Raw genomic sequence first — 25,334 nt, forward strand, 5'->3', positions numbered from 1 at the left:
GGCAGTGTTTCGTTCTGCTGTGCATGGGGTTGCTATGAGTCGGAAACGACTCGATGGCACTTAACAACAACAACAACTGCATGACAAAGAACTGGCCCATAGGTTTTCCTAGGCAGCTTGTTGTTGTTGTTATGTGCTGTTGAGTCAGACCTGACTCATAGTGACCCCTCCTTGGGTTTCCAAGGAGGTATCACTACAGAAGTAGATTGCCCAGCCTTCCCTCCGAGTGGCTGGTGGGTTTGAACCGCCAGCCTTCTGGTTAGCAGTCAAGTGCCTTAGGCACTGCGCCACCAGAGCTCCTGCAGTAAGCTTAAATGAGATCCTGAAGGAGAGTGTTCACCAGAGTGTCTGGTTTAATGAATGTTAAGTCATTCAAATACCACTATAGGCCCAGCCTTAAGATGGCCAGCATTATGGCAGATAGCAGAGAAGGGACCAGTGCTCCACAGGCTGGCTGATGAGAACAAAGAAAGGGGTTAATCAGAAACAAAGAAAACTATCATGGGAATGACAGTGTACTTGCCAAACAAAACACACAAACACTCTTGCCCACGCCAATGTCACATGCAACCCAGCGACAAGCCTGACGAGGAATTTTTAGAAGCATTTCTCCAAGAACTTTATTCCTAGTGAGGCCTGTTAAATAATGCAAGGTGCAAAAACCTTGCACGAAATAGAAAGGGATTTTCAACCCATTAAGTCAAGTATGGGCTTTTTCAAAGAGCCCTGGGGGCCCAAATGGTTAAGTATTTGGCTGCTAACTGAAAGGCTGGTGGTTCCAACCTACCCAGCAATTCTGTGGGAGAAAAACTTGATGACCCTCTTTTGGTAAAATGACAGCAGAGAAGAAAACCTATGGGGCAGTTCTACTCTGTCACATGGGGTTGCCATGAGTTAGAATCACCCTGAGGGAATCTATCAACAGCAACACAAGGGCCTTTTCAGAGAAAAGTATTTGGACAAGATGAAAGCCCATCTAAGGCTTTTAGATTTTAGTTCTTCTGGTTTTTAGCCTCACCCTGAAACACAGGTTTACTATTAGCCTCATTGTGGAGCAATCTCAGGTGCCTCCTGGGCAGGGAAGGGGGGAGGGAAGGGGGGGGCTCTGAAATCATCGCCTAAGGCAAAGAAATCAAGATTATGCTTGAAAAGCACTTAAATCATACCTAAATTCAAAAGCTAACAGTAGCTTCTTGCATTTATCTTTGTGCATTGAACAGATAGGAATTCCTGACCTTCCCACCTCTCTTCCCCATTCAAACCAGACTTTTACCTCCATCATCCCCTGAAGACAGCCTAGACCTGCTTTTTTTTTTCTTTTTAACCAAGCACCTACATTTGACTTCATGTGCAAGATGGTGCCCCACTAAATCTCTCTCATCTTTTTCTTACAAACCATCCTTTATAGGCACCTTTATAGCTGCTGGTGAGGAGCTGGAAGGGTTTGGCTCCTAGACCTCACATCCTACACTTGGAAGTCACAGAAAACACTTGATGAATTGCTGAAGTAATTATGAACCTCTCCCCCCATTTCTCCTTTTGAGCCATCAACAGCAAAAAAGACACCTATCTGCACTAATTCAGAATATATGATGTTTTGGGGAGAGCTGTTTAAAGTTGCTTTGCGTTATCCGAGAAGATGAGATTTCTGGGTGATGGAGTAGTAACAGCTGGAACTCAATGGCAGAGAATACTGGCCAATCTTTGAGAACTCTAAGTCTAATTCTAAATTCTGGTTCACAATTGATATCCTATCATCTAAATAGAAAAATAAATCCTTCATACCCCCAATGAATATTTTTAGGCAATATATAGATAGCTTCATTTAAGTTGTATATAATTTAAAGGGGAGCTCTAGTGGCATAGTGCCTAAGGCATGTGACTGCTAACCAGAAGGCTGGGGGTTCAAACCCACCAGGCAGTCCTCGGAAGAAAAAGATTGGGGAATCTACTTCCATAGTGATACTGCCTTGGAAACCCAAGGAGGGGTCGCTATGAGTCAGACCTGACTCCACAGCAGTAAGTTTGGTTTGGGTTTATAATTTAGAGAAACATGAGGTTTCATGCACTGTACATGCTTCTATCTTCTCAAAATACCCACCAGTGCTTTATCTACAGGAAGCACTCCAAAAATGGTCAATGAAGCCAGAATGGTCTTCCCAATCAGTGAGGTCTAACACAGTTCCTAATTCTCAATGCCCATTAATTTCTTCAGCATGATTAAACCTTTCAAAAAATCCATTTTGGGATGTGTTCAAGTGTTCACAGCAAATCCGATCTCATAAACGATTAAGAGAAAACTGTTAAACGAAGCATGCTTATTCAACACACCAGTAGCCATTGATAAAATGTAATTTAATTTAATCATTTAAATTTACATGGTTAATGTACAGGAGCATTTCTTTCAAACCACAGGTTAACACACACCAACGAGCAGTGCTGTTAGAGGAACAGAGAGCTTTTGGAAACCTCTGCTGTCTGAAGTCAAGGTAAGCACTTTCCATTAGCAGCTGGAAGATTCCTGATCTCCTGCAGAAGGCATGTTCACACTGAGAGCTTTCCCATAAAATCACCTACTTGAATTCTTATTGTCCTCTAATGAGCTAGTGTGGTTATCTGCTCTATAGAAACTTGTGTCAACATAAGTAAAAAAAAAAAAAAAAGAGAGAGAGAGAGCAAGAGAGAGTTGAGTTGAACTGCTAGATGACTTGGTAGGCTCCCATAGCTCTAACGACCATGGAAGATGGAAGCATGCTGGCTAGCATGTTTATTTTCTGCACTAATGTCTGAACCCATAGCTAACAAAACTTCCTCACTCCTTCCAACCAATAGATACCACAGCTAAAGAAGTCTTTTCCTTAAACCTGATGGATATAAAAATAAAAAGTAACAGCATTTCTCTAGGGCTCTGTTTTTGTTTGTTGTGTTTCTCTTTACAGACATGACAAAAACAAGGATTAACTTTCCAATACTAATGCCGCACAAGAGGGTTATGGATGAACAGTATTTCTTATTCAAATTCAACTTGAATTTGGTCTGAAGCTACCTTGTATGAAACGTTAGCTTTCCTGACATTTAATAATGTTTATTATGTTTGCATATAAGCTCAAAGATTAATGCAAAAGTACTACTTTACTTGTGGTTACCTTCAGTTATAATGTAAATATTAGCAGTTATGTTTCAAAGCCTGTTTTCCTAGAATGCAGTAAGTTGAGTAGAAAGATCATTGAAAAGGGAATTAGTGCCTAGCCTTGACCTTGGGTAATCCTTGGCCCTTTGCTGGGCCTCTGTTTTCTCCTCTATGAATTTGAGGGTTGGACTAGTTGCCAAGTCAGGCCCCTTCCAAGTCTAACATTCCAAGATCTGAACAGTCCAAATCCTATTATCTTAATATAAAAATAACACTCTTTCATAAAAGCTCACACAAACCTAAATCACGATCAAATATCAGAAGGACTTTCAATAAACAAAACATGTATGATTTGCTATCTGGGTTATCTTTTGCAGCAATTAGGCAATTCATTTGGCATTTGTTTGATTGTATAATTTAATGATGATATAAACAGCATAGTTTTGTTATTTTTCCTTTAAAAAGACTAAAGCAAAAATGATGTAAAGCTAACAAAAACTACTGTGACATCAGTATGACATTCAAAGTTTGTCTCTTAGCAAAATGACCAAAGATATTTTGACTTGATACAGAGTATATAATATAAAGATTTTTAGACCTACAAATCTTCAAACATTATTCGAATTTAGCAAAACATAAGCAAAATTTTCATATCAAAGTGCTAAACAGTACTGCCTTAAAAGTCACTGCAAATGAACCATAAAATAACTGCATGGGAAGTGGTATTTTTTTATACAAATGGTTAATAAAAAGACACATTATAAATATATATACGCAACCTGCTATATTTATATATATATATATGTTTATTTATTTTTCTCCTTGGTGCACCCAAGTCACTGTGAACACCTCATTTAAGTACTCTGTAACACAGCTTCCAGGAGCTGGTGGTCTTGCAATAAATACAGGCAAAGCTATTACAATATGACGTGCATACAAATGTTTATACAAATAAGGACACTATGCAACGAATTATCTCATAATAATATGGCAGTAACAGTATAAACATACAAAAGGGAGTACGAACACGGAATGTTGAAACGCAGCCCACTAATCCTCTCTAGTACTCACATTCATACAATTTTTTTTTTTTTAAATAAGACTTGCTTGCTCTCCAAAATTGTCTCTTTAACTGATAGCAAAATTAAATTTTATATATATATATAAAAACCGTACTATCCCTGACGTTTACCCTGTATGATCCAGTTCCTACTCCTTTGCATGTTCTCATCTAGGGATCAAATACTTGCCTGACTCACTGAGTGCTCCTGGCAGCTTCTGAACGGATGTGTCCGTCAGTTGCTACAACTAGAGTGAGCGTAGGGGACTCGGGTGAGGCTGACAGAATGCAAGCAAAGCAGCTGTGCGCAATCTATCTTATCATCTGAGCCCCTGTTAGGACAGCTGGTCAGTCAGGGCAGGGACCTGGTTCCATCAAGATTGGCCAAAAAAGTCTTGGATGGACCATACCTCAGAAGGGTTTCACAGGGCAGAAGGATGAAGCCTTCGCTAGGAAAATCAGCATGTGTCATTTGCTAACATGACTGCCTCCTTTTTATTTACATATAAAGGAGAGTTAATAAACAAGACTTAGTAAGACAGCACTTTAAAAATTGCACTTGTATATGGAAGCGGACAGCCACTGTTATTCTGCTATGCCTGACCTATAGGTAATCCTCCATGTTTCACCGTTTGTTTAAATAAAATGAAGGAAGAAATCAAGAAAAGGGAAGTTTTGCCTTGTTTGCACCACAGACATACCCTTGACACAGGACGCATATTCTAAAGGGATCAGTCTCAGGACACATCCTACCCTGGCCGACAACCTTGGCTGTTCTTGCTTTTAAACACAGAGCAACCTCAATTGTATTCCCCAGAAAGAGTTTGAAAACAGTTAGCCTTTTTTTTTTTTTTTTTTCCCCTCTGCTGGGATAGCATTGTCCAAAAGTGCTTTGTTAGCAATTTCTTAGAAAAACCTCATGAACTATACCCCCACCCTCCTCCCAAAGCCTAAATATAAAACACAACCCCAACACAATACTCTGCAAGTTGTCTGGCTTTAAGTTGTAAAGAAAAGTGCCAGAAGAAAAAAAAAGGAAAAAGAAAAAAAGTCTGTGTTTTCTACAGGAGCTGCTTGTTCTCTTAAGGAAGGACAGAAAAGGGGAGGTGTCCAGACCGTCCCTTCGCTGCCTGGCAAGCGGGTGCTAGCAGACAGGGCAGCTCCTGCTCAGAAAGGCAGGGTGTCCAAGAAGAGCTTGTCAATGACAGAGGGCGGAGCCACCAAGTCCTCCAGCTTCAGGTAGAAGATGCGCTGGAGGCCCAGGGTGCAGAGCTTCCGCAACTCCACCAGGGCACGCAGGACCTTGGCTTCGGTGGGCTCCAGCGCCTGGCCCTGGCCCTGCTGGCCTTTCAGGCTGCCGGTGATCTTGTTGCACAGCTGCTCCACTCTCTTTGGCTCTTTTAACCCATGTCGTTCTGCAGAAGGGAGGCAAAGGGCATGGTTAGGAGGCAGCTTCTCCCTAACAGGCCTCTGTCCAGTTCTGTCGCTTGAGACGGCGACTTCGAACCAAGGTGCTCTCCCTCCTGGAGCAGAGCCTTTGGTCTCAAGCCACTCCGTGGCCTGAACCCCCATCCTGTCACTTCCCAGCTGTGTGCCCTTGAGTACGTCCCTGAACTTCTGAGCCCAGGTTCCTCATAAAATGAAGATAATAATCACGCCACATTCTAGACACATGGTTCCTGGCGCATGGTCACAATGAATGAATGACTGCATGTTATTATGCTGCACACATTCTCCGGGCAAGGACTCAGAGAAGCCCCGCCAACAGGCAACTCTTTCTCAGAGCGTCACGGAAACACATCCAGGCCAGTGAATTAATGTTCTGTCTGGACAGCTCACTTGGTGGGAGTGTAAGGTCTGTTTGCTAATGCATAGGTTGCCCCGCGTGACCCAACACCAAGTGCATTCCTGTGTTTTCATGCTAAGCAGCTTTAAGAGGAACGCATTTTCCTTGTCAGCCCCCTCTTCCCAACACCGACTGACCTGTGCCTGACATTCCACAGCAAACACACATATCCTCCTCCCCTGGAGATGGAAAATTCAGAGGGTGGGGGTGGGGGGGGCACAAGGAGGATCGGGCATAGGTATTTTATAATAGAGTAAGAGTTGACTACTGGAAATTTATATTTTATGAAACAATATATAACATGACCCCCACATTGAACAGTATGTGCTTTTATTTTATACCTAAGGTTAAAGATTTTCCCAGAGCCATATAGCTGCTAAGAACAGGGATTTGAACCCAGGACTTCAGGGTGTCCTCTTGGCCCAGAGTGATATTACACCTCCCTGTCATGAGAAAAGGAGCTCTGGTAGCATAGTGGCTAAGTCACTTGCCTGCTAACCAGAAGGCTGACGGTTCAAACCCACCAGCCACTCCTCGGAAGGAAGGTTGGGCAATCCTACTTCTGTAGTGATACTGCCTCGGAAACCCAAGGAGGGGTCACTATAAGTCGGGGCCGACTCCACGGCACATAACAACAACAACAACAACGTCATGAGAAAGGAGCTTGGCCATCCACCGCACATCATGGTGCCCTCCCTCAGCGTTTAGGTATCACAGCCTTTTTCTAAATGAAAAGCTTTTCACTTCCCAGCACATAATTACGGTTTGTTGTTGTTAGGTGCTGTCAAATCGGACCGGCTCATAGCGACCCCTCCCTGGGTTTCCGAGGCGGTATCACTATGGAAGTAGATTGGCCCATTTTCCTTCCGAGGAGTGGCTAGTGGGTTTGAACCGCCAGCCTTCTGGTTAGTAGTCAAGTGCCTTAGGCACTATGCTACCAGAGCTCCACATAATTACATATAAAATTATAATTCATATGTGATGGAAGAAGTCCTCCTTCCTGGAAATCAAGTATCAATTACAAATTTTTCCTATACTTATGTCTTAGTTGGTGATATTTTTGTTAGAAAAGTTATTTCTGTAAAGCAAAAGGTAATCAGAAAAATGAAGCAACTATCCAGACATGTCTTTCTTCTCTGGCCCCAAATAAAAAGAGGCCTGGGAAGAAGGAAGTCTGCTTTCTTCCCTGATTGGGCTGTTTGTATATGACTTAATAAATTCCTTCTTCTCTAGGACTTGTCTGTAATGGGAAGAGGTTGGATTTAATAACTCTGGAGGCGTAGTGCCTAAGGCACTTGACTGCTAACCAGAAGGCTGTCGGTTCAAACCCACCGGCCACTCCTTGGAAGAAAGGCTGGGCAATCTACTTTTGTAGTGATACCGCCTCGGAAACCCAAGGAGGGGTCACTATGAGTTGAGCCTGACTCGATGGCAGTGATTTTTTTTTTTTTTTTTTTGGCTTAAAGTGGTTTGCAAGGAGCTCTGGTTGGTGCTATGGTTAAGCAGTGAGCTGCTAACCAAAAGGTCAGTGGTTTCGACCCAGCAGCCAATCCACAGGCGAAAGATGGGGCAATCTGCTTGCATAAAGACTGACAGCCTAAGAAACCCTCTGGGGCAGTTCTACTCTGTCCTACAGGGTTGCTATGAATCAGAATCAACTTAGTGGCAGTGGGTGGGAAGTGGTTTGCAATCAGGTACTAAAGTAAAGATGAGAGGTTCAAATCCATCCAGAGGGGCCGTGGAACAAAAAGGCTGGTGATCTGCTTCCACAAAGATGACAGCCATTGACATCTCCATGGAGTACAGTTCTACTCCAACCTACATGGGCCCCTCATGTACTGGAATCAACTCGACAGCAACTTTTTTTTCCTTTAAGGCACCTTCCAGCTCTGTGTTATAACTAAGGTGGTGGTGGTGGTGTTTTGTGCCATCGAATTGGACCCAACTCACAGCGAGTCCTCCTTAGGTTTCCGAGGCAGTATCACTACAGAAATAGATTGCCCAACCGTCCTTCTGAGGAGTGGCTGGTGGGTTTGAACCGCCAGCTTCTGGTTAGCAGTCAAATGCCTTAGGCACTATGCTACCAGAGCTTCCATAATTAAGGTGCAACCTTGAAAATGGCCAGCAACATCTCAATAGATCGTAACATGCAGGTGTCTCATTTCAATCCAACATAATACAGAAAAAAGGGCACAGACTTGATGTCAGGCACACCCGAGTTCCACTTCCAGTTCTGTATTTACTAGCCTGTCACGCAAACTCTCTAAGGCTCAACGTCCTCATAGGAAAACTGGTGTTACAAGGTGGCAGATAAACAACAAGCGTTTGTTGTTTGCTTGTTCATCCCTCTCTGTGTAGCTTAAACGCCACACGATAGATTAAAAGAAAGAACGGACTTCCATGGGTGGTTGTACGCTCATCTAAGATGTCATGTAAAAGTCTGTCAGCTGTAGGGTGCTATCCACATGGTAGCCCCCGAGACAACGTCTGTCACGTGGCTGGAAGTTGGCAACGGCAGGGCCAAACCAAGGGAAATGGCCCACCTCCCGAGCTCTGCAGTGCACAGGTTGGCTTCCTTTGGGAAACGGTCAGCTAAGGTGCCCAGGCACAGCCCACTGTCCGCGGTCCAACTTTACTAAATACACGGTCCCCAGGTTTCAGTCGTAGACAAGACGACTCAAGAGTGAACCTCAAGAGGGATCCCGCCTGCAAGGCTCTCCTGCTGAGCTGTCTCCCCTCACCCTTCCCAAAACAGAAAGACAGACTGCGCCTTGGGCAGTACATTTCAAGAGCTATAAAATGTTCATTGTCTCGGACCAAGTAAGCTCACTGTTGGAAATTTACCAAAGGGCAAATTCAATGGAAGAATAAAACTGTATGCATGAAGATACCTGGTGTGACATTACCTATAACAAAAAACAACCCCCCAAGCAAAAAAAAAAAAAACCTGGAAACAAATTAAGGGTTAAAGAATAGGGGTAATGCTAAGTAAATAATGATACATGTATATAATGGAAGATCCTGTAGACATCAGAAAGAACAAATAGGAAGGCTAGGAAGCAACATGGAAACATGGCTATGGTACTAAATAAAAGTAGAATGTTACACTGTATCTCAGCTGGGATCCCATGGATGCAGAATTACTTCTGCATATAGATAAGGATGAAAGGAAAGAGAGAAATGAAAATATTCAGAGCTGTTGGGTAGCTTTTGTTCTTTTCATTTAAAACTTCCAGCTTGTACTGTTTGCACAAAAAACAAACAGTGTTAAAATGGAACACGCTGAGATCTGGTCCTTTGTGAAGCTCTCTGGTGTTTTTTATGATGAAAGGTACAACATAACTATAACAGGATCAAACAATGCTCTTGCTGACGCTAAATTCTATAAATACTGAGATAGATCCGATTAGGTGCATAACCAGGGACAGCGGAATTTCCCAGAATGAAATACCAATCCACTGACTGAAGCTGTCCCTTTCTTTCAATGCCTCGTGGCTGCCATAATAGTCAAGATCTCACATTCATTATCAGGGTAAAGAAACTGAGCAGTGTGTTGGCTGGATTTCGGGAGGGGGTTGATTACAGAAGCTTGTCACCAGACTTTCTCTTGGCCAAACTCACAGAAGGTGTGTGGAGTCTTCCCCGCTCTCCAGTCAGTGGTGACTGCTAATAACTATGGTAACCATTATTTATTCAGTGAACTCAAGTGGCGATCAATACCTCCTGCCAGCTGCATCAGCCCTAGGCCTGGAATTCCTCGAGGAATTCAGAGACACTCCTGGTAGAAGCCAAAGGCGCCTCACTCCTCTTTGTTGTTCTGAACAGCTACTGGATTGGTGGTTTCTCTACTTTTTTCAAAGGGCTGAAATAAAAACTCAATCCCCATGCAAATCACGGCCAGCAGCCAGCAAGATTTTCAAATCTCTAGGGAGTGACTAAGTGTCTGGGACCTTCCTAGTCATCAGAAATTCCTCAAAACCCCAATCACTGACATTTTCATTTAAGGCCCTTTCTTTCTGCCGCTTGCTGAAAATGGCTGTCGAGCTGCTGTACAGAAAGAGGTCACAAATTCTGGGGGAAATGAGGCATCTGGATTCCCCTGCTTCTGAGAGAATTACACAGAGAAGCTGTTACTTTAAGATCTTTGTTCACCATGGAACAAAACAAGCTTCTCAGTACTTGTGTTGTGGTCTAAAAATTCATTTACCCCACACCTCAGTATCTTAGCTCAGGTACTGTGTATTCAAAACGTTAAAATACAACTTACAAAAACAGTTAAGTAACGGGATGAATGTGTCATAGTCACAATGTATATGAATTGGAAGGAACTTGAGCCATTCAGTACAAATTCCACCTAAGACAAGAATCTTCACTACAAAATATACATATCAAGATACACAGACCTGCACTGGGAGCTTACTATTTCATACTGATAACGGAAACATACGTGATATCATTTCTATCACACTCTACTTCCTTATGACTTTATCTCACCCTCATAGCAACCCTATGAATGAGGCCAGGCAAAGACTGAGTCAGAGACAGGAAGGCCAAGGCTCTGAGAGTCCAGTGACTTGCCCAAGGTTAAAATGAGCAAGTGGCTTATTTCTTTCAGTCTAGGCTTCGCTGTATCATGAGACCAAGCTGCTTGCCTTCTCTGAATGCTTCTGTTAGAAAGTTCTCATCCAGAGAGGAACTCAGCCTCCCTGGAACTCCCCTCTACTTTGTGTGTACCTAATTCATTGTCAACTTATTGATGAATTAGTCAATGAACTCTTTCAACAAATATTTATTGAGTACCTACTCTGGGCCAAGCAATGTCATAGCCACTGGAGTTACAGTAGGGGACAGATAGACAGCAGCAACCCCCTGACCTGTGAGCGGTGTCAATAACTAAAGACATTGGATTCCTATGTTCTTTAGCTACCCAGGCCTTGGACATCCGTGCTGAGAGAGAGGGCGAGAAGAGGAAGGGGGAGGAGCAAGAGGAAGGAGAGGCTGAATTAAATAGAGTCACTGCTGTCCGCGCTAATGTTTCCTCTCTTCACTAGTTAAGATCTACTCATCTTCTAGACCTTACATCAAGTATTTCTTCCAGGAGGCTTTCCTTTCTAACCCCAAGATCATGTTCTCCCATGACACTCCATTCTTTCCCTCTGTAGGACATGACATGGTTTGAAACCATAGATCTCTGTGACTACTGCCTGTTTCCTCCAGTGAGCACGGACTGTATTTTGCTCACCACTGTATCTCCGGCACCAAACAGAGCACACAGGAGACGAACGAGTATTTGTCAAACGAGTAAATGAATGGACGAGTAAAGGGAGAACCAAGCACCTCTGAAAACCGATCAGACAAGCATAGGGCGCTCAGAATAAACACAGAGACTGGGAGTCATTAAGACGTGAACAGCGAAGAATTTTACAAAATCTAATAATAAGCCATAAACTCAAAGAAGTCAGTGAAATATGACACTTTCCTACTGTTTCAAGGAGTCCCTGAATGGTACCAACGGTTAATGTGCTCAGCTGTTAAGTGAAGGTCGGAGGCTGGAGTCCAGGCAGAGGCGCTCTGGAAGGCCTGGCGATTTCTGAAAAGTCAGCCACTGAAATCCCTGTGGGTACGGCCGTATTCTGACACACGGGTCACCGTGAGTCAACCTCCCGCTTTCCCATTTAGAATCTGGGTTCTCATCATCTCTGTCTTGTCTCCTCTTTTGCTTCCAGAAAAGCCCTTCCCACGTGGCCTCTCCAACCTTCCCGCCTTTGTTTGAAACTCTCTTTGTTGCTTCTTTCATGTGTCCTTCTCCCCTGCTTCCTTCTCTCCATTCTCTGCTCCCATTCCCTTCAGCATGAAAATTACAATGTTAAAAAGATTCCCTTGGTCATCCCCTTCAATATTTTTCCTTTTCCATCTTCCCTTCAAAGTCAAATTTCTGGAAAGCGTTTTCTATCCTTCCTGCCTCCAATCCTTCAAATCTGACCTCTTTGGACAAAGTATCATCTGGTTTTGAGACTGAAGAGCTGTTCTCTCAATGGCCATAATCATCTCCTTCCACCGAATGGTCTCATCCAGTAGGTCTTGCCGGACTCATCTTACTCACCTTCTAGCAGCGTATGATATCATGGATAAACCGCTTCCTTCTTAAAATCCTCAAACAGTCTCCATCACATCGGCTCCACCACAATGGGACCCTGTTTCTTCTACCTCCTGAAGACCACTTTTTCTCTTGTTTCCAGTCCTTTCAGGTCCATAATCTAGGTATTCCCTGATGCTCTACCTTCCAAGTCCTCTCTTCTCCCTTAAAGATCTTCTCTCCCACGGAGTCAAACATTAGTTTGAGACCAGTGTCTACCAAATGTATGACTGTAAACCAGAAGTTTCTCCTGAGCTCCTAATCTTCCACCAGTATGCAGAACAGGTCTCTGCTGTAATCCACCCCAGGCGCTTCCAAACGGATTGTTCTAGTCTCCATGGTAAGATGTACTCCCCAAGGTCATCTGGGTGTTATGAAGACAATTCAAACCTAATACACCAGAAGCCTTGTGACCAGACTTCCTGGATATAAATCCCAGCTCTACCACCCATTAGCTACATGACTTTGGATCTGTTTCCAGGGATAATATTGGTACCTACCTCACGAGTTGTGTGAGAATAAAATGAGTTAACACAAGGATTTATAATAGTCTCTAGCATACAGTAGACTTCATAAATATTAGCAAGTATCAGTTATGTCCAGAACTCAACTCACGACTCTCTGTTTCAATCAGCCCCATCCTCTTGGGTTCCCTTACTAATGATCACACTCCTCCCGTCTCATGGTTAGAACTCTCATCACCATCTCCTTCCCTCCCTTGGCCGATGATGTTTAATCCGTTGCAAGAACTATGGCTATTATTTCTGTAGTGTCCCTTGCACACCTCTCCTCTCGAGACCCACTGCCTCTGGACCAGGTTTTCAATATCTATTACGTAGAGTGTTCCAACAGCCTTTAACTGGTCTCCCAGTTTTCTATGTCTGCTGTCATCCATGTTAGGTCCTTCCAAACTTATCTATCAAACCCAAATAAACAAAATGACACATGTAAAACACATGCCACAATGCCTCCCACCGAGTATTTAAAAATAGTCATTATTACCAATTGCATAGAATCCCAAATACCAATAGCTTCACTTGTCCCTTGACACTTAGAAGTGTGGTCCCTGGATCAGCAGAGGCACTTTCCCCTGAGAGCTTGTTAGAAATGCGGCATCTCAGGCCCCACTCCAGACCTACTGAGTCAATAGTGCAATTTAACAAGGTCCCTAGAGATTCACACACGACTAAAATTTGAGAAGCTCTGCTCTAGTCCACGCTACCTCCCCACAAGATGCTTGAACTCACACTATCAACTGTTCTTCTGTTTGTAAATCTCACTCCCTCAAGGAAGCAACTCAGCCCCCAAGATATCCTGTTATAATTCTGAATAGTTCTGCCTATGGAAGTTTTTTCTTACATTGAGCATTATAATTTGCCTTCCAGAAGGAAGGTTGGGCATCTACTTCCGTGGAGATACCGCCTTGGAAACCCAAGGAGGGGTTGCTCTGAGTCGGGTCTGACTCGACGGCAGTGAGTCTGGTTGGAGTTGGTTACAGTTCCTAGTTCTGCCTTCAGGGCCCCTCAAGAAACGCCAAGTTCTCTTCCTCATGACAAGGAGCAGAGAGTAAAGAAAGGGATGCCAGTGGCCAGCAGTAGCCTCATGGAGGACAAGCAGCTCCTTCTGTTCCTTATAAGGCTTCAGGCACAGGTTGATCCAGGGTCAGTGATGTGTTCTAACCGGAGGGAAAAGAGCCGAGGGCTCTTGGGGAGAGATAGTGTGTATAACTCAAACCCAAGCGAGCAGGACTGCCCAATCTGAGCTCCACTTCTTCCCCCGGGAAGTCATCTCACTCCTGTTTTCATGTCAGATATCCCTTCCTGATGGGCAGTTGTGGACATGTGGACAGGCCCTCACTGGTCTGGAAACCACAAGGTGGGCAGTCTGTGCTGACACTGTAATAGTGCCTCTCAGTTCCCTAAGTGATTTAGTAGAGTGCGTGTCTGTCTTTCCCACCAATGAGGCCACAAACTCCCTGAGGGTAAAGGATTATGTGCCTGGCACATAGCAGATGCTCAATAAATATTTACTGAATTAATCTGAATTTAAATTAGGTAGTTCTCAGGAATTCAGACTGTTTTCTAATAACAAAGTGCTAGTCGAAAAATAATGAATTCAGATTCTTCTAATTTGGGAGATTTTCTGATATTCACAATTAACTCATTCAGTTAATCAGTATTTGCCATGTGCCAGCCACTATTAAGTGCTAAAGTAATTATAAAGATGAATAAAGTTCCCACTGCCCTTAAGAAACTCACAGTCTAGCTGGAAACGAAAGACACAAAACAATGACTTAATACAATGTGTCTATGCACTAGTAGGGATATGTGAAAATTTTTATGGGTTCCCAGAAGGGAGAACAGCTAGCGTTTCCTGGAAGTGTGTAAGACAAATTACACGTAAGGGTAACAAGAATGATTGCTCGTCTGCTATTGTGTTCTCTACAAAGTACACTTTAGCTCATTCAATCTTTATAATAAACCTGTAAGAAGATACCATTATCTCTATGAGAAATGAGAAAATCAAGGTTCAGAGAGGGTAAGGAACTTGCCCAAGATTACACAGCGAGGAAGTGACAGGGAGAGGACTTAAACCCGAATCGCCAAGTTTCAAATCCTCTACCTTTATTTATTTTTTTAAACTATATTGTCCTGTCAAGTTTTACACTTAAGTTTTCCTCACAATGTAGCTCATGGCTGTATTTGACGTGAAAGCAGGACAAGGAGGTAACCATCCAGAGTAAGCAGGGAACCGTGGAAGGACAGACGGTGGCGGGCAGGGTGGGGTCAGCCACCAATCCTGGTGCCACCATGTCACTGTCACACAAGCATGCGCTGCCCTCTGCCCCTGGGTCTGCCCTCCTTTCTCTCCTTGGCCTTAGAGGCATGTTCCAACGGGACCAGGAAAAAGATCAAAGGCGGAGGAGAAAGGAGTCGTTTTCTTACCTGACCGAAAATCTGAGCAGGGCACAGACACCGTGGGGAACACTTTTCCAGTGTCCAAACCAAATCAAACCCACTGCCATTGAGTTGATGCTGACTCGTAGGGCTTCCAAGGGTGTAATCCTTATGGAAGCAGACTGCTGCATCTTTCTCCCATGGAGTAGCTGGTGGGTTAGCAGCCGAGAGCTTAAACACTGCACCACCAGACCTCCTTTCTTCTAGTGCAGTGATATGCAAAGCGACACTTGGACGTTCAAGACCTCCCCACCATCTGGTCCCAACTCCCTTTCCAGTGTTATCCACCTCATTCTATACGGGGGTGCGTGTTAGTCTGAAGTCAGGACATGAGATCAGGCTGTAAGGCGAAGATCACACATCATCAATTTTTCCTTGAAAACTCTTCAAATTTCCCCAGAGTTCAACACATGTTCTCTGGTCTCCCCACGAGAGGCAGAGGGACCGTGACCCATGACGGATTCCTGTCTTGGCTCTCATGCTCACTCCAGGATGTACAGCTATTGAGTGCAACGGTGAGTGAACTGGCTACACCCTTTTCACTTTTCTTTCTTTCTGTTAAGATCATGTATGTGATTTAATACACATACAATGCAAGGCCACACAAACAAAAAACAAACTCACTGCTGTCAAGCTGATTCAACTCGGACTTCCCAGGCAGTATTTCTACAGAAGTAGATTGCCCAGTCTTCCTTCCAAGGAGTGGCTGGTGGGTTTGAACCACCAGCCTTGTGGTTAGCAGTCAAATGCCTCAGGCACTACACCACCAGACCTCCCAGAATTATAACCCTTCCTTGGGTTTCTAAGGCGGTATCTCTACAGAAATAGATTGCGACTCCACGGTACTTGCTTTTTCCCAAAATGTCCTAAGTTGTCCCACTGCCATGACCTTGCATGCTGCTTCCTTGACCTGCAATGTCCTTCCCCTGTACCTCCTCGTATCTAGATGCCACGTTCATGGGAAGCCATTCATGACGAACACTGCCTCCTCGCTTTACTCCCCAGAATTAGCAATCCCGTGGACTTCCTCTTCACTGAACTTGTGCCTTCTAAGGGTCTGAGCACTAACCACTGTACACTGTCCACCATACATATTACATTCATACATGACTTCCTAATAGACAACACACTTCCGGACAGCAGAATTCACGCCTGGCTCATCTCTGCATCCCTAAAGACTAGCACAGTGCTTGGTGTGCAGTAAGCCTTCAATGGTTATTTAAGGAATGGATACTTACACAATTATTGTTCCATACTGAATTTTTGTTTGGGGGGGACTTCTTACTTATTAAACATGATTAACTGCAACCAGACTTCACCTCACTGGTGTTCATCAGAAGCAAAGTGTTTCTGTGACTCCCCTGTCAGGGCTGTGGCAGTGGCGAGGAGAGTGGGTAGGGTGGGTGAGCTGGGGCCCTGAAAACATCTGACAACCACAACTGGGGGGAACTCCCTGTTCACTGGAGGAAAGGAGAGTGAGCTGAAAGAAACCATTTCCTGCCTCACCTCACCCCTTTGATTTTCATGAGGGGTTTAGAGAGGAGGAGGAGGAGGAGGAAGAAGGAAAAAGAATTAGAAAAAATGCCATATTTGTGCAAGCCACCAGTTCCTTCTAGATTCTTCATCATTCTCCTGGAAACAAGGCTGGTTAAACTTCTGAGACCCATTTCCCTTCCACGAGTTCTCTGTGGTTGAGGGGCCGACAACCTGGGCATGGACTTTCTGATGCCAGCAGCTCAGTGGACAGGCCACAATTGCGCACTGCGATCAGCGGAGCCTATTCAGAAGTCAAGCTTTCATGGGAGCCCATATTCAAATGAAAACTAATATCCAAGACAATGCACGCTGCCAGTTTCCTAGGCGTCGCCTTTCCGCCATTTCCTGAAGCCCCCTCCCAAGCAGCACATCACAAGGCAAGTGCTGGGAGGCCCAGGAGCCAGAGAGGAGAGCCTACTCATCCTGCGAGCTAAAACCATGACACTGGTAACAACCTGCTTGCTCAGGGGGGCAGCAACTGGAGCTGCCCCGGGGGGAGGCCCAAAGATGACACCGAAAGGCACTCTGTCGGCCTCAGTGAGTGGCAACTTCATTACTTTAATGTCACTGTCCTCCCTCAAGCCTCTCTCTCAAGTGTCCCAGGAGACATTCAGCAAACACTGCCTTTGAAACCCACCACCCTGTTTCCACCTGCCTCTGAGTTTGATTTTGCACCCCCCACCCAGGGTTTGCAAGGGGAGGGGGCAAGCATATGTCTAATTTGAGGGGAGCCTTGAAAATGTCATTCTAAAGAGGAAATTGAGCTGGATTGAGGGCTTACCCTGCATGCACTCTGGCTAGGTCTTAACCCTAACTTTCGGTAACCCTCCCTGCCAATCTGTGAACAGATATCATTATCCCCATTTTACACACAGGGCAATGGAAGTTCAGAGAATGAAACACGTTACTTGATGGCACATAATTAGTACGTGTAGGACCCCAGAGTAAAACCTGGGGGAGCCAGATTCCAAAGCCCATACGATTCTACCACGCCAAACCGCTCCCTCCTCCCCCCAAGTCTCCACAGAAATGGGTAGTGGGCTGCCCAGCCCCTCACCTTGAATCCAACCAACCAGTCTACCATACACACATGCTCCGATGGGGGCACTGAGGCCCGGTGGGGGGGGTAGGGCTTATTCAAGGACACGGAGCAAACTGGAGGCAGAGAGAGGACGGCACCCCCCTTTCTGAATTCCCACTCTGGTTTGCATTGAACTGCCTCATCTCTCCAGGCGGGGACCCCAGCCAGGCCTTTACACATCCTGGCCTCCTGGTTGTGTATCAACTTCCACTTAAAAGACAGAAAGACGTCGGTCTCAAGAGCCCTCCTCTTAAACCTCAGCTCCCACACCCGGTGTGGTGTCTTCCTTTCAGTCTTTCTCCTGCTCCAATTTGTGCTCAAACCCACCCATCAGGTTAGATCTTTCTAAAACACAAGCCTGGCCTTGTCGCTCCCCTGGTCAAACCTTCCGTGGACCCCACTGCTCTCAGGGTAAACTCCTACCAGTCTCCTCTCGTCCCCCTATTTTCTAGTCATTTCCTTCCTGAGGCTCATGACCAACTGTCATACTTTCAATGGCTTTATCAGGTTCCTCTTCATGTCCGGAATTCTCACGCCTTCCATTTCAGCCTGGACACGTCCTGTGTGTTCACCAGGAGCCAACTCATGTTCTCTCTTTGAGAAGCCACCCCCACCTGCATGCTCCCGGCACTTGGTACACACTCCCACATCTCCATCACGGCACTTGGAACCCCGTGTCACGTGTATTAGCCTGCATGTTCTGTGTCCCTCAGAGGTGTGTGTGACAGTCTCGGCAAAGCAACCGGCACGCAGCACAATGCTCAGAATACAAACACCTGTCACTCACCTGGACTCTATACCCAATGCCATCACGATGTGGCAATGTACTGACTGAATTTACAGAAAGCCAAAGGTGGCTCGAGATTTGTTTAATGAATCAGATGTCATACTTTCTAGTTTTGAGTGCTAAATTGTCGCAGGAAAAGATGAACGTTCCTGAAGTCCCTGGCAACTCCAGTCAAAAAAATGAGTTCCTCATCTAGGATAAGACCAGGAGGAAGTCAGCTTCCACTTGGAATACGGAGGAAACAGGCAGCGTCTAGTTCTCAACCGGCACATGCCATTTTCTTTGCTTTGCCTCCATGGAGACCATCAAATTGTAAGCCAGCCTAGCCCTTAGGGCATACAGGCCCAGAATGCTTGGGTAATAGGAGACATCCCAAGAAGGTGCATGTAAACCACACTTGGGCAAACCAATGCACATTTTGGATGGATCAGAAAGAAGGGCCTGTCTATGCCATAGGATGCAGTTGGTTCTTGTGAATTTCACCACCTGCCTGAAAAATGTTCTGTGACCAAAAGGGTATCAAATCTGACCGTGCTTTCAGTCCAATAGCCTACCCTGAGCCTGGGTCTGATGGAAAGGATGGGAGTGAGTCCAGGCCTGGTCGCCTCTTCTGGGCCTCTACTCCACCACTGCGTCACTGTCCCCAGACAGACCTCAGAGTGAAACTAAAGGGGAAACCTGAAAGCAGGAAACTCTGACGGGTGAAGGGGCCAAGGCGCTGGGGCCACGACAGCCCTAAAGCCAGCTGTCACAGAGCTGACTCCGACTGTGTGTGTGTCAGAGCACAACCGTGCTCCACGGGGTTTTCAGGAATTGAATTTTCAGCAGATTGCCAGGCCTCTCCTCCGAGGCACTTCTGTTGGGCTTGAACATCCAACTTACAGTTAATAGCCAAGTGTATTAATGGTCTGGACCACTCAGGGACTCCATGACAGCCATCCAAAAACCAAGCTCACTGCCAACGAGTTGATTCTGACACACAGTGACCCCCTCATTGTGTTCCAGAGTAGCTGGTGGGTTCAAACCACCGACCTTTTGGTTAGCAGCCAGATGCCTTAACCACTATACCACCAGAACGCCTATGACAGCTGAGGGCTAATGGTCTTCTTCTCTTTCTTGAAATGCCTATTTCCCTCTCTCTTCCTGCCCCGCCCCTCTCAGCCTTGGGATCCTTTCTCTTCCAAAAATTAGGAAAAGAGAGACATCCAGGAAGAGAGAAACATTTACTTTTTTAAAATAAGGATGTTTGCTGATTATGCTTTATGCTTTATACTGACTGTTGAGATGAACCATTTTCACTTTTCACAAACACATCCACTTTCCTCTTTCCGCTGCTAACCTAACTTATGAAATCAAGCTGCATTTTCTGTGTGTGGTTCTTTGATTTTTCTTTGGGTCAGTAGCCAAGGACTGAGGTGTGTGTGTGGGAGGGAACTCTCCACCTCTGCATCACAAGAATAGGCTGCTTAACATAATCTTCCTTCAAAACCTTCTGGAAAAATAACTGAAGCAGACAGTCCAACTGTGGACTTTGCTCTTGTGGTGATGCCGACGTTCAGATACTGGCTTTGCTCACAATGGTTACTCTATGGACTAGGAATCCTCTTTCCTGAATTTCATGGCAGCGACTTGTAGGTGTGTGCGTCTTTGTTCAATTTGGTTAAATGTCGCAGAATTCAGAAAAGTGGCAACCACTGTCCTAATTTTCAGATGGCCAAGGCCGATCTATCTTCACCCAGGAAAGGAGAGAAAGGAGGGCTGGTTGCTTCAGTTGCTTCGGGGAACAGCGGGGTGGTGCTTACCTGTGACCATGCTCAGTGCTGACAGGCATGCTAAGGCTTGGATATCCAGGTTCAGGCTCTGCAAAGTTAAGGAAAAGTCTTTAATGGAGTCGAGCCACTCCCCAAATCCACGAAGGCACTGAAGTCGATGCAGGACAAGTCCATTGCAGAACACAAACTTATCTTCAGCAGCGTTCGACCTGTAAGACAAAGCCATGGGGTTACAGACACCCTGGACGAGTCTATACAACATGATGACATCATAACACACAGGAAGTGATACAGCCCCGTGGCAGCCTTCAGAACCCACCATGGTGCTCGGAAACACACCCAGACACTGTGATGGACAAGACTGCGTTCCTGGGGATAAACCACCACGCCTCCGTGTGAACTCCCTGAGTCACCCTGGGGAAGCTGGGAGGCCAGGACCTGCTGGCTGATACTGGAGTCTGCAGCTGGTTTGCTCTGGGCCGGGGCATGGAGGAGGGGGCACTCACAAGGACCGTGCGGGGCACCCAGTGCACCCCCTTCTCATGCGGGGCACGTACTGGGATTGCCCCCTTTTGTGCTCCTTCATCAGGACACCTCCCTCATTCTCCCAGATGTCAAAAGCCGGTAAGGCCTGTGGCTAGACTCTCCACTGTGCAAACTCAAAAGCACCACGCCTCTGCAGCACCACAGCCAATCGTCAACTAGAAAGTGGCCTAAATTAAAAAAGAATCCTATTTTGTATCACTCTCTGCTTTTAACAGCGGGGCTGAGAAGGGCTATTTCTAAGTCTTCTCTGTGAGTTTATATGATGTCCGCCAGCATCCCATTCTTCTCGTGTGCAAAGCACCAGGAATGGAGGGTCTACGGTTTCATCATTCTATCAAGTCCTCCCTGAGAGTCCTAACTTCCAGCTGGACATTATCTTTTAGCTGCGAGGCCCTGGCTCCTCCTTCAATCTCTTCCTATTCCTTATCTATAAAACACGAATCTAATGGCTGCTTCCTGAGACTGCAGTTCAACGGTAGAATTCTCGCCTTCTGTGCAGGGGACCTGGGTTTGATTCCTGACGCCCAGCCACCAGCTGTCAGGGGAGGCCTGCACGCTGCTCTGACGCTGAGCAGGGTTCAGTGGAGAGTCCAGGGTAAGACAGAGTAGGAATAAAGGCCTGGCATTCCACTCCTGAAAATCAGCCAGTGCAAACCCTTTGGATCACAACGGTCTGACCTGCACCCAATCGTGGAGATGGTGCAGGCTGCGCAGCTTTCGTTGCACTGTACATGGGGTCGCCATGAGTCAGGGCAGCTAACAGCAAGACCGTTGTGAGAACTAAATAAAATAAAGGATTTGAAAGCCTGCTCACAATGCCTCGTACACAGGAGGAGCTCAACACCTAACAGAGTTACTTAAAACCAAAAACCAAACTAACTGTCATTGAGTCGATTCTGACTCACAGTGACCCCCACTGGGTTTCCGAGGCAGTAAATCTTTATGGAGGTAGATTGTCCCGTCTTCCTTCCGTGGAGTGGCTGGCGGGTTTGAACTGCCAACCTTCTGGTTAGCAGTCAAATGCCTTAGGCACTACACCTCCAGACCTCCTTAACAGAGTTAGATGTCATAATTTCTGAATTCTACATGGTCCTTATTTTAATCTCAGGTTTCCCTTAGTTTTAAAATCTCCTGCCATATACTCACCTATCTTACCCTAGTGCATTTACAGGTCTATATCTCTGAACTTTGGTTCTGGGATGAATAGCTTTATTTGTTCATTGACTCAGCAAACATTTACTGAGCACCAAGTATGTTCCAAGGAGCTCTGGTAGCATAGTGCATAAGGCACTTGCCTGCTAACCAGAAAGCTGGCAGTTCAAACCCACCAGCCACACCTTGGAAGGAAGGTTGGGCAATCTACTGCCATAGTGATACTGCCTCGGAAACCCAAGGAGGGGTCGCTATGAGTTGGGTCCAACTCCATGGCACATAACAACAACAACAACGACAACAAGTATGTTCTATTCCTGGAGGTAAGCCCTGGAGAAAACTCGCTGAATAGGGCATATGCCTGCATGAAGCTGTCTACTTAACCTTTCCTTCACACCTGATAGTCACACTGCTGGCTCCGCTGAGGTGCCCGCTGGACTGGCTGTGAATCATGTTAGTTTCTGGCACTCTGACTACCACTCTGTCCCTTCTCTCCCACAGATCTCTCCAGAAGGGGCACACCCACAGCAGAATGATTCAAGCTCACGGCGTAAAATGTGGACCTGCGACCACCAGTGTCAGAACTGCTGGAGTCTGAGTTAAAGCAGTGGATTTCACAGGACTTCTTCCAAGATCTACCAAACTAGCATGGCTTGGGATGAGGCACGGGAACCTGCGCTTCAAATGTGCATTCCTAGTAACACCGTATGAACGGGGAAAGAGGTGGTAGGAAGAGAGAAAGTGAGTGGTGGAATATGAGATCATTATTTCTCCCGTAATTTTTGGTGAAAGGTCAGGCTCAGCTCCTACAAATATAAAACTAAAAGGAAGAAGGGACAAAAATGCTACGAGTGTAATTTAAGAGAGGAGCTCATTTACTAGGTTCTCGCTTTGAGAAGTTCCTTCCTCTTTGCTTCTGGTATCACTGAGTACATAGGTTGAACCAGAGCTGATCAATTCTCTCAGCGTAAACACGGAGTTTGGGAAGCCGTGGGAGCAGTTCCGAGTTCCATCGGGGTACTAGGACAGTGCCTAATTAGATAGAAATCTGTGAGGGAAATGCAATGCTCCAAACAAACACTTGCTCCCAGGAGACACTTTATGCACCACGAGACTCCTCCCAGAACCAGAAAATGTTGGAGTCGCAAGGGACTTCAGAGATCACCAAGGCCAACCTCCTCATTTCACAAAGAAGAAACGGAATCTCATTCGAGGTAAGTGACCTGCTCAGCATCATGGAGCAAGTCCACACAGAACCAGGACTAAGAGCCAGGGGTCCTGGCTTCCAGGCCAGCACCCTTTCCATCACCCACTACTCAGCTTTTCCGTGTTTATACTTCATATGTGGTTCTGGACCAAATTCATTACCCATGACTCAATTACAAATGCAGTAGGTTTCAAACTCTTCAAAAACACGACAGGCAGGTTGAAGGAAGACAAAATAATGGTAATTACCTGATGGAAAGTCTGAGGACAAACAGCTCCAAAAAGGCTGATTCTATAAGTAAGGTCTGATCTTCTTTGGGGAGATCAGTAAATCCTGGGATCTTTTCTGCCCAGCTCCTGGAGACGTCAATGGAGGCCGTCAGGAGGTTGTAGAACTGCTGCACGTGCTCGGCGTCGGTGCCTGTGGTGGCCTGCTCGGTGGGACAGTACTAGGACACAAACCACAGAAAGCACTGTCATCAGCCCATCCAATGGGACAGCAGTGCCATTTACAAATTGGCCCTTCCAAAACCATCAACTCCCAAACCCTTATTTCTAATCCTTACAGTTGATAAGGCCCTTCACAGCCACAATCTCATTCTCACAGCAGCCCTGGCACATAAACAGCAAATTTTATTGTGTCTACTTGCAAAGAAATTTGCTCAACTCCCATTCATGCGGTGGTTTTCAACCGTGACTGTCCGCAGCAGTCATCCAGGAAGCTTCTGTTAAAAATGCGTGTCTGTGTCCTACCCTGGAGACTCTGCTTCACTGCAGGTGGGGTGGGGCCTGGGCACCGGGCATTTCAGAAGCTCCCCAGGTGATGCCAAAGGGCAGCTAATGTCAAGAACCACTGCCCCAGGGATTTGCCATCACGTGGGCCTCTGGGGTCCAGTGATTCCACTATGGCACAGCTTTCTACAGAAAAAGATCCTAAACCAACCCAGTGATTCTTAAAAACATGTCCCTGGATCAGCGGCATCAGCAACACCCGAGAACCTGCTGGACGTGGAAACAGGCCCCACACCTCAAAAACTCTTGGGTAGGCCCGGAAAATTGTTTTATGGAGACCAGCAGGGTAATCTCATGTGCCCTTAAGTCTGAGAATCACAGAATAACCACAGGGGGAGATAAAACAAATGGTGGGGGGATGCCCTTAGCAGAGTCCACGGAAGCATATGACATCAGACTCAGGACATGTGGCTATTTAAATCAATTAAAATCTGATCCCATAAAAATTCAGTGCCTCAGTCACACTAGCCATATTTTAAGTGCTTAATGACCACATGTGGCTAACGACTGCCACAGTGGACAGCACAGGTGGGGAACATTTCCATCCCTGCAGAAAGCTCTGGTGGATGGCATTGATCTAGAGGGTCCCAGGAGCAGAAAGGTATGGTAGTGGTGTTAGGTGCCACTGAGTTGGCGACCCCGTGGACAACAGAACGAAACACTGCCCGGTCCTGCGCCAGCCTCACGATCCCTGCTATACCTGAGCCCATCATCGCAGCCACTGTGTCAATCCATCTTATCGAGGGCCTTCCCCTCAATGAGATGGGGAAGCAGGCACAAAGTCCCTACCCAGCTTCTGAATATTCTGGTAGAGCAAGGGCTCTGTTCCAAACCACTGGAGGAAAAAAAATTCCTCCTTCAGGCCAGATGACTACTATAGTAAAGTCTGTCTTTAAGTTGAATTTGTACGTAAGTTGCAACAGGCAAGTTTTGTTTGTATTTAGTGTCAGCTAGATACAAATGTTTGCCTTAGTGTATAGCACACAGCGTAACCTGTATGCATAAAAAAAATTAAAGAATCCTTCCAGATACACTAGAATATCTTTAACATAATAATACAATCACCATCATCGTCATGTTTTGATGTACATCAAAGTAGTACCCATTATTACAAATCATTGTATATATCTCCAATTTTTAATATAATAGGCTTTATAGGGGTCAGTTCAAAACTAGGGGTTGTCAGGTGTTCACAACCTGGGGTCTGCCTGTAATTAAGACACAACTAACAACACAGAGGGGAGCTCTGGTAGCATAGTGCCTAAGGCGCTTGACTGCTAACCAGAAGGCTGGCGGTTCAAACCCACCAGCCACTCCTTGGAAGGAAGGTTGG

The 25,334-nt window shown here is 45.7% G+C and overlaps 1 protein-coding gene across 1 annotated transcript in view; it reads right to left on the bottom strand.

Annotated features, from left to right (window-relative positions):
• Nucleotides 1-5,357: 5,357 nt before the first annotated feature.
• The window catches only part of NR4A3 (nuclear receptor subfamily 4 group A member 3), a 44,646-nt gene continuing 24,669 nt past the window's right edge, over nt 5,358-25,334 (bottom strand). Inside the window, exons 6-8 of the mRNA XM_042782237.1 lie at nt 23,459-23,658; nt 20,336-20,514; nt 5,358-5,605 (exon numbers count right to left, since the gene is read on the bottom strand). Of these exons, the coding sequence (XP_042638171.1) occupies nt 5,358-5,605; nt 20,336-20,514; nt 23,459-23,658 (627 nt within the window). The remainder of the gene's footprint in view (nt 5,606-20,335; nt 20,515-23,458; nt 23,659-25,334) is intronic.

This window comes from Orycteropus afer, unplaced genomic scaffold (assembly GCF_000298275.1).
Source record: "Orycteropus afer afer isolate SDZICR_OR568_19922 unplaced genomic scaffold, OryAfe1.0 scaffold00267, whole genome shotgun sequence".
Taxonomy (NCBI): Eukaryota; Metazoa; Chordata; class Mammalia; order Tubulidentata; family Orycteropodidae; genus Orycteropus; species Orycteropus afer.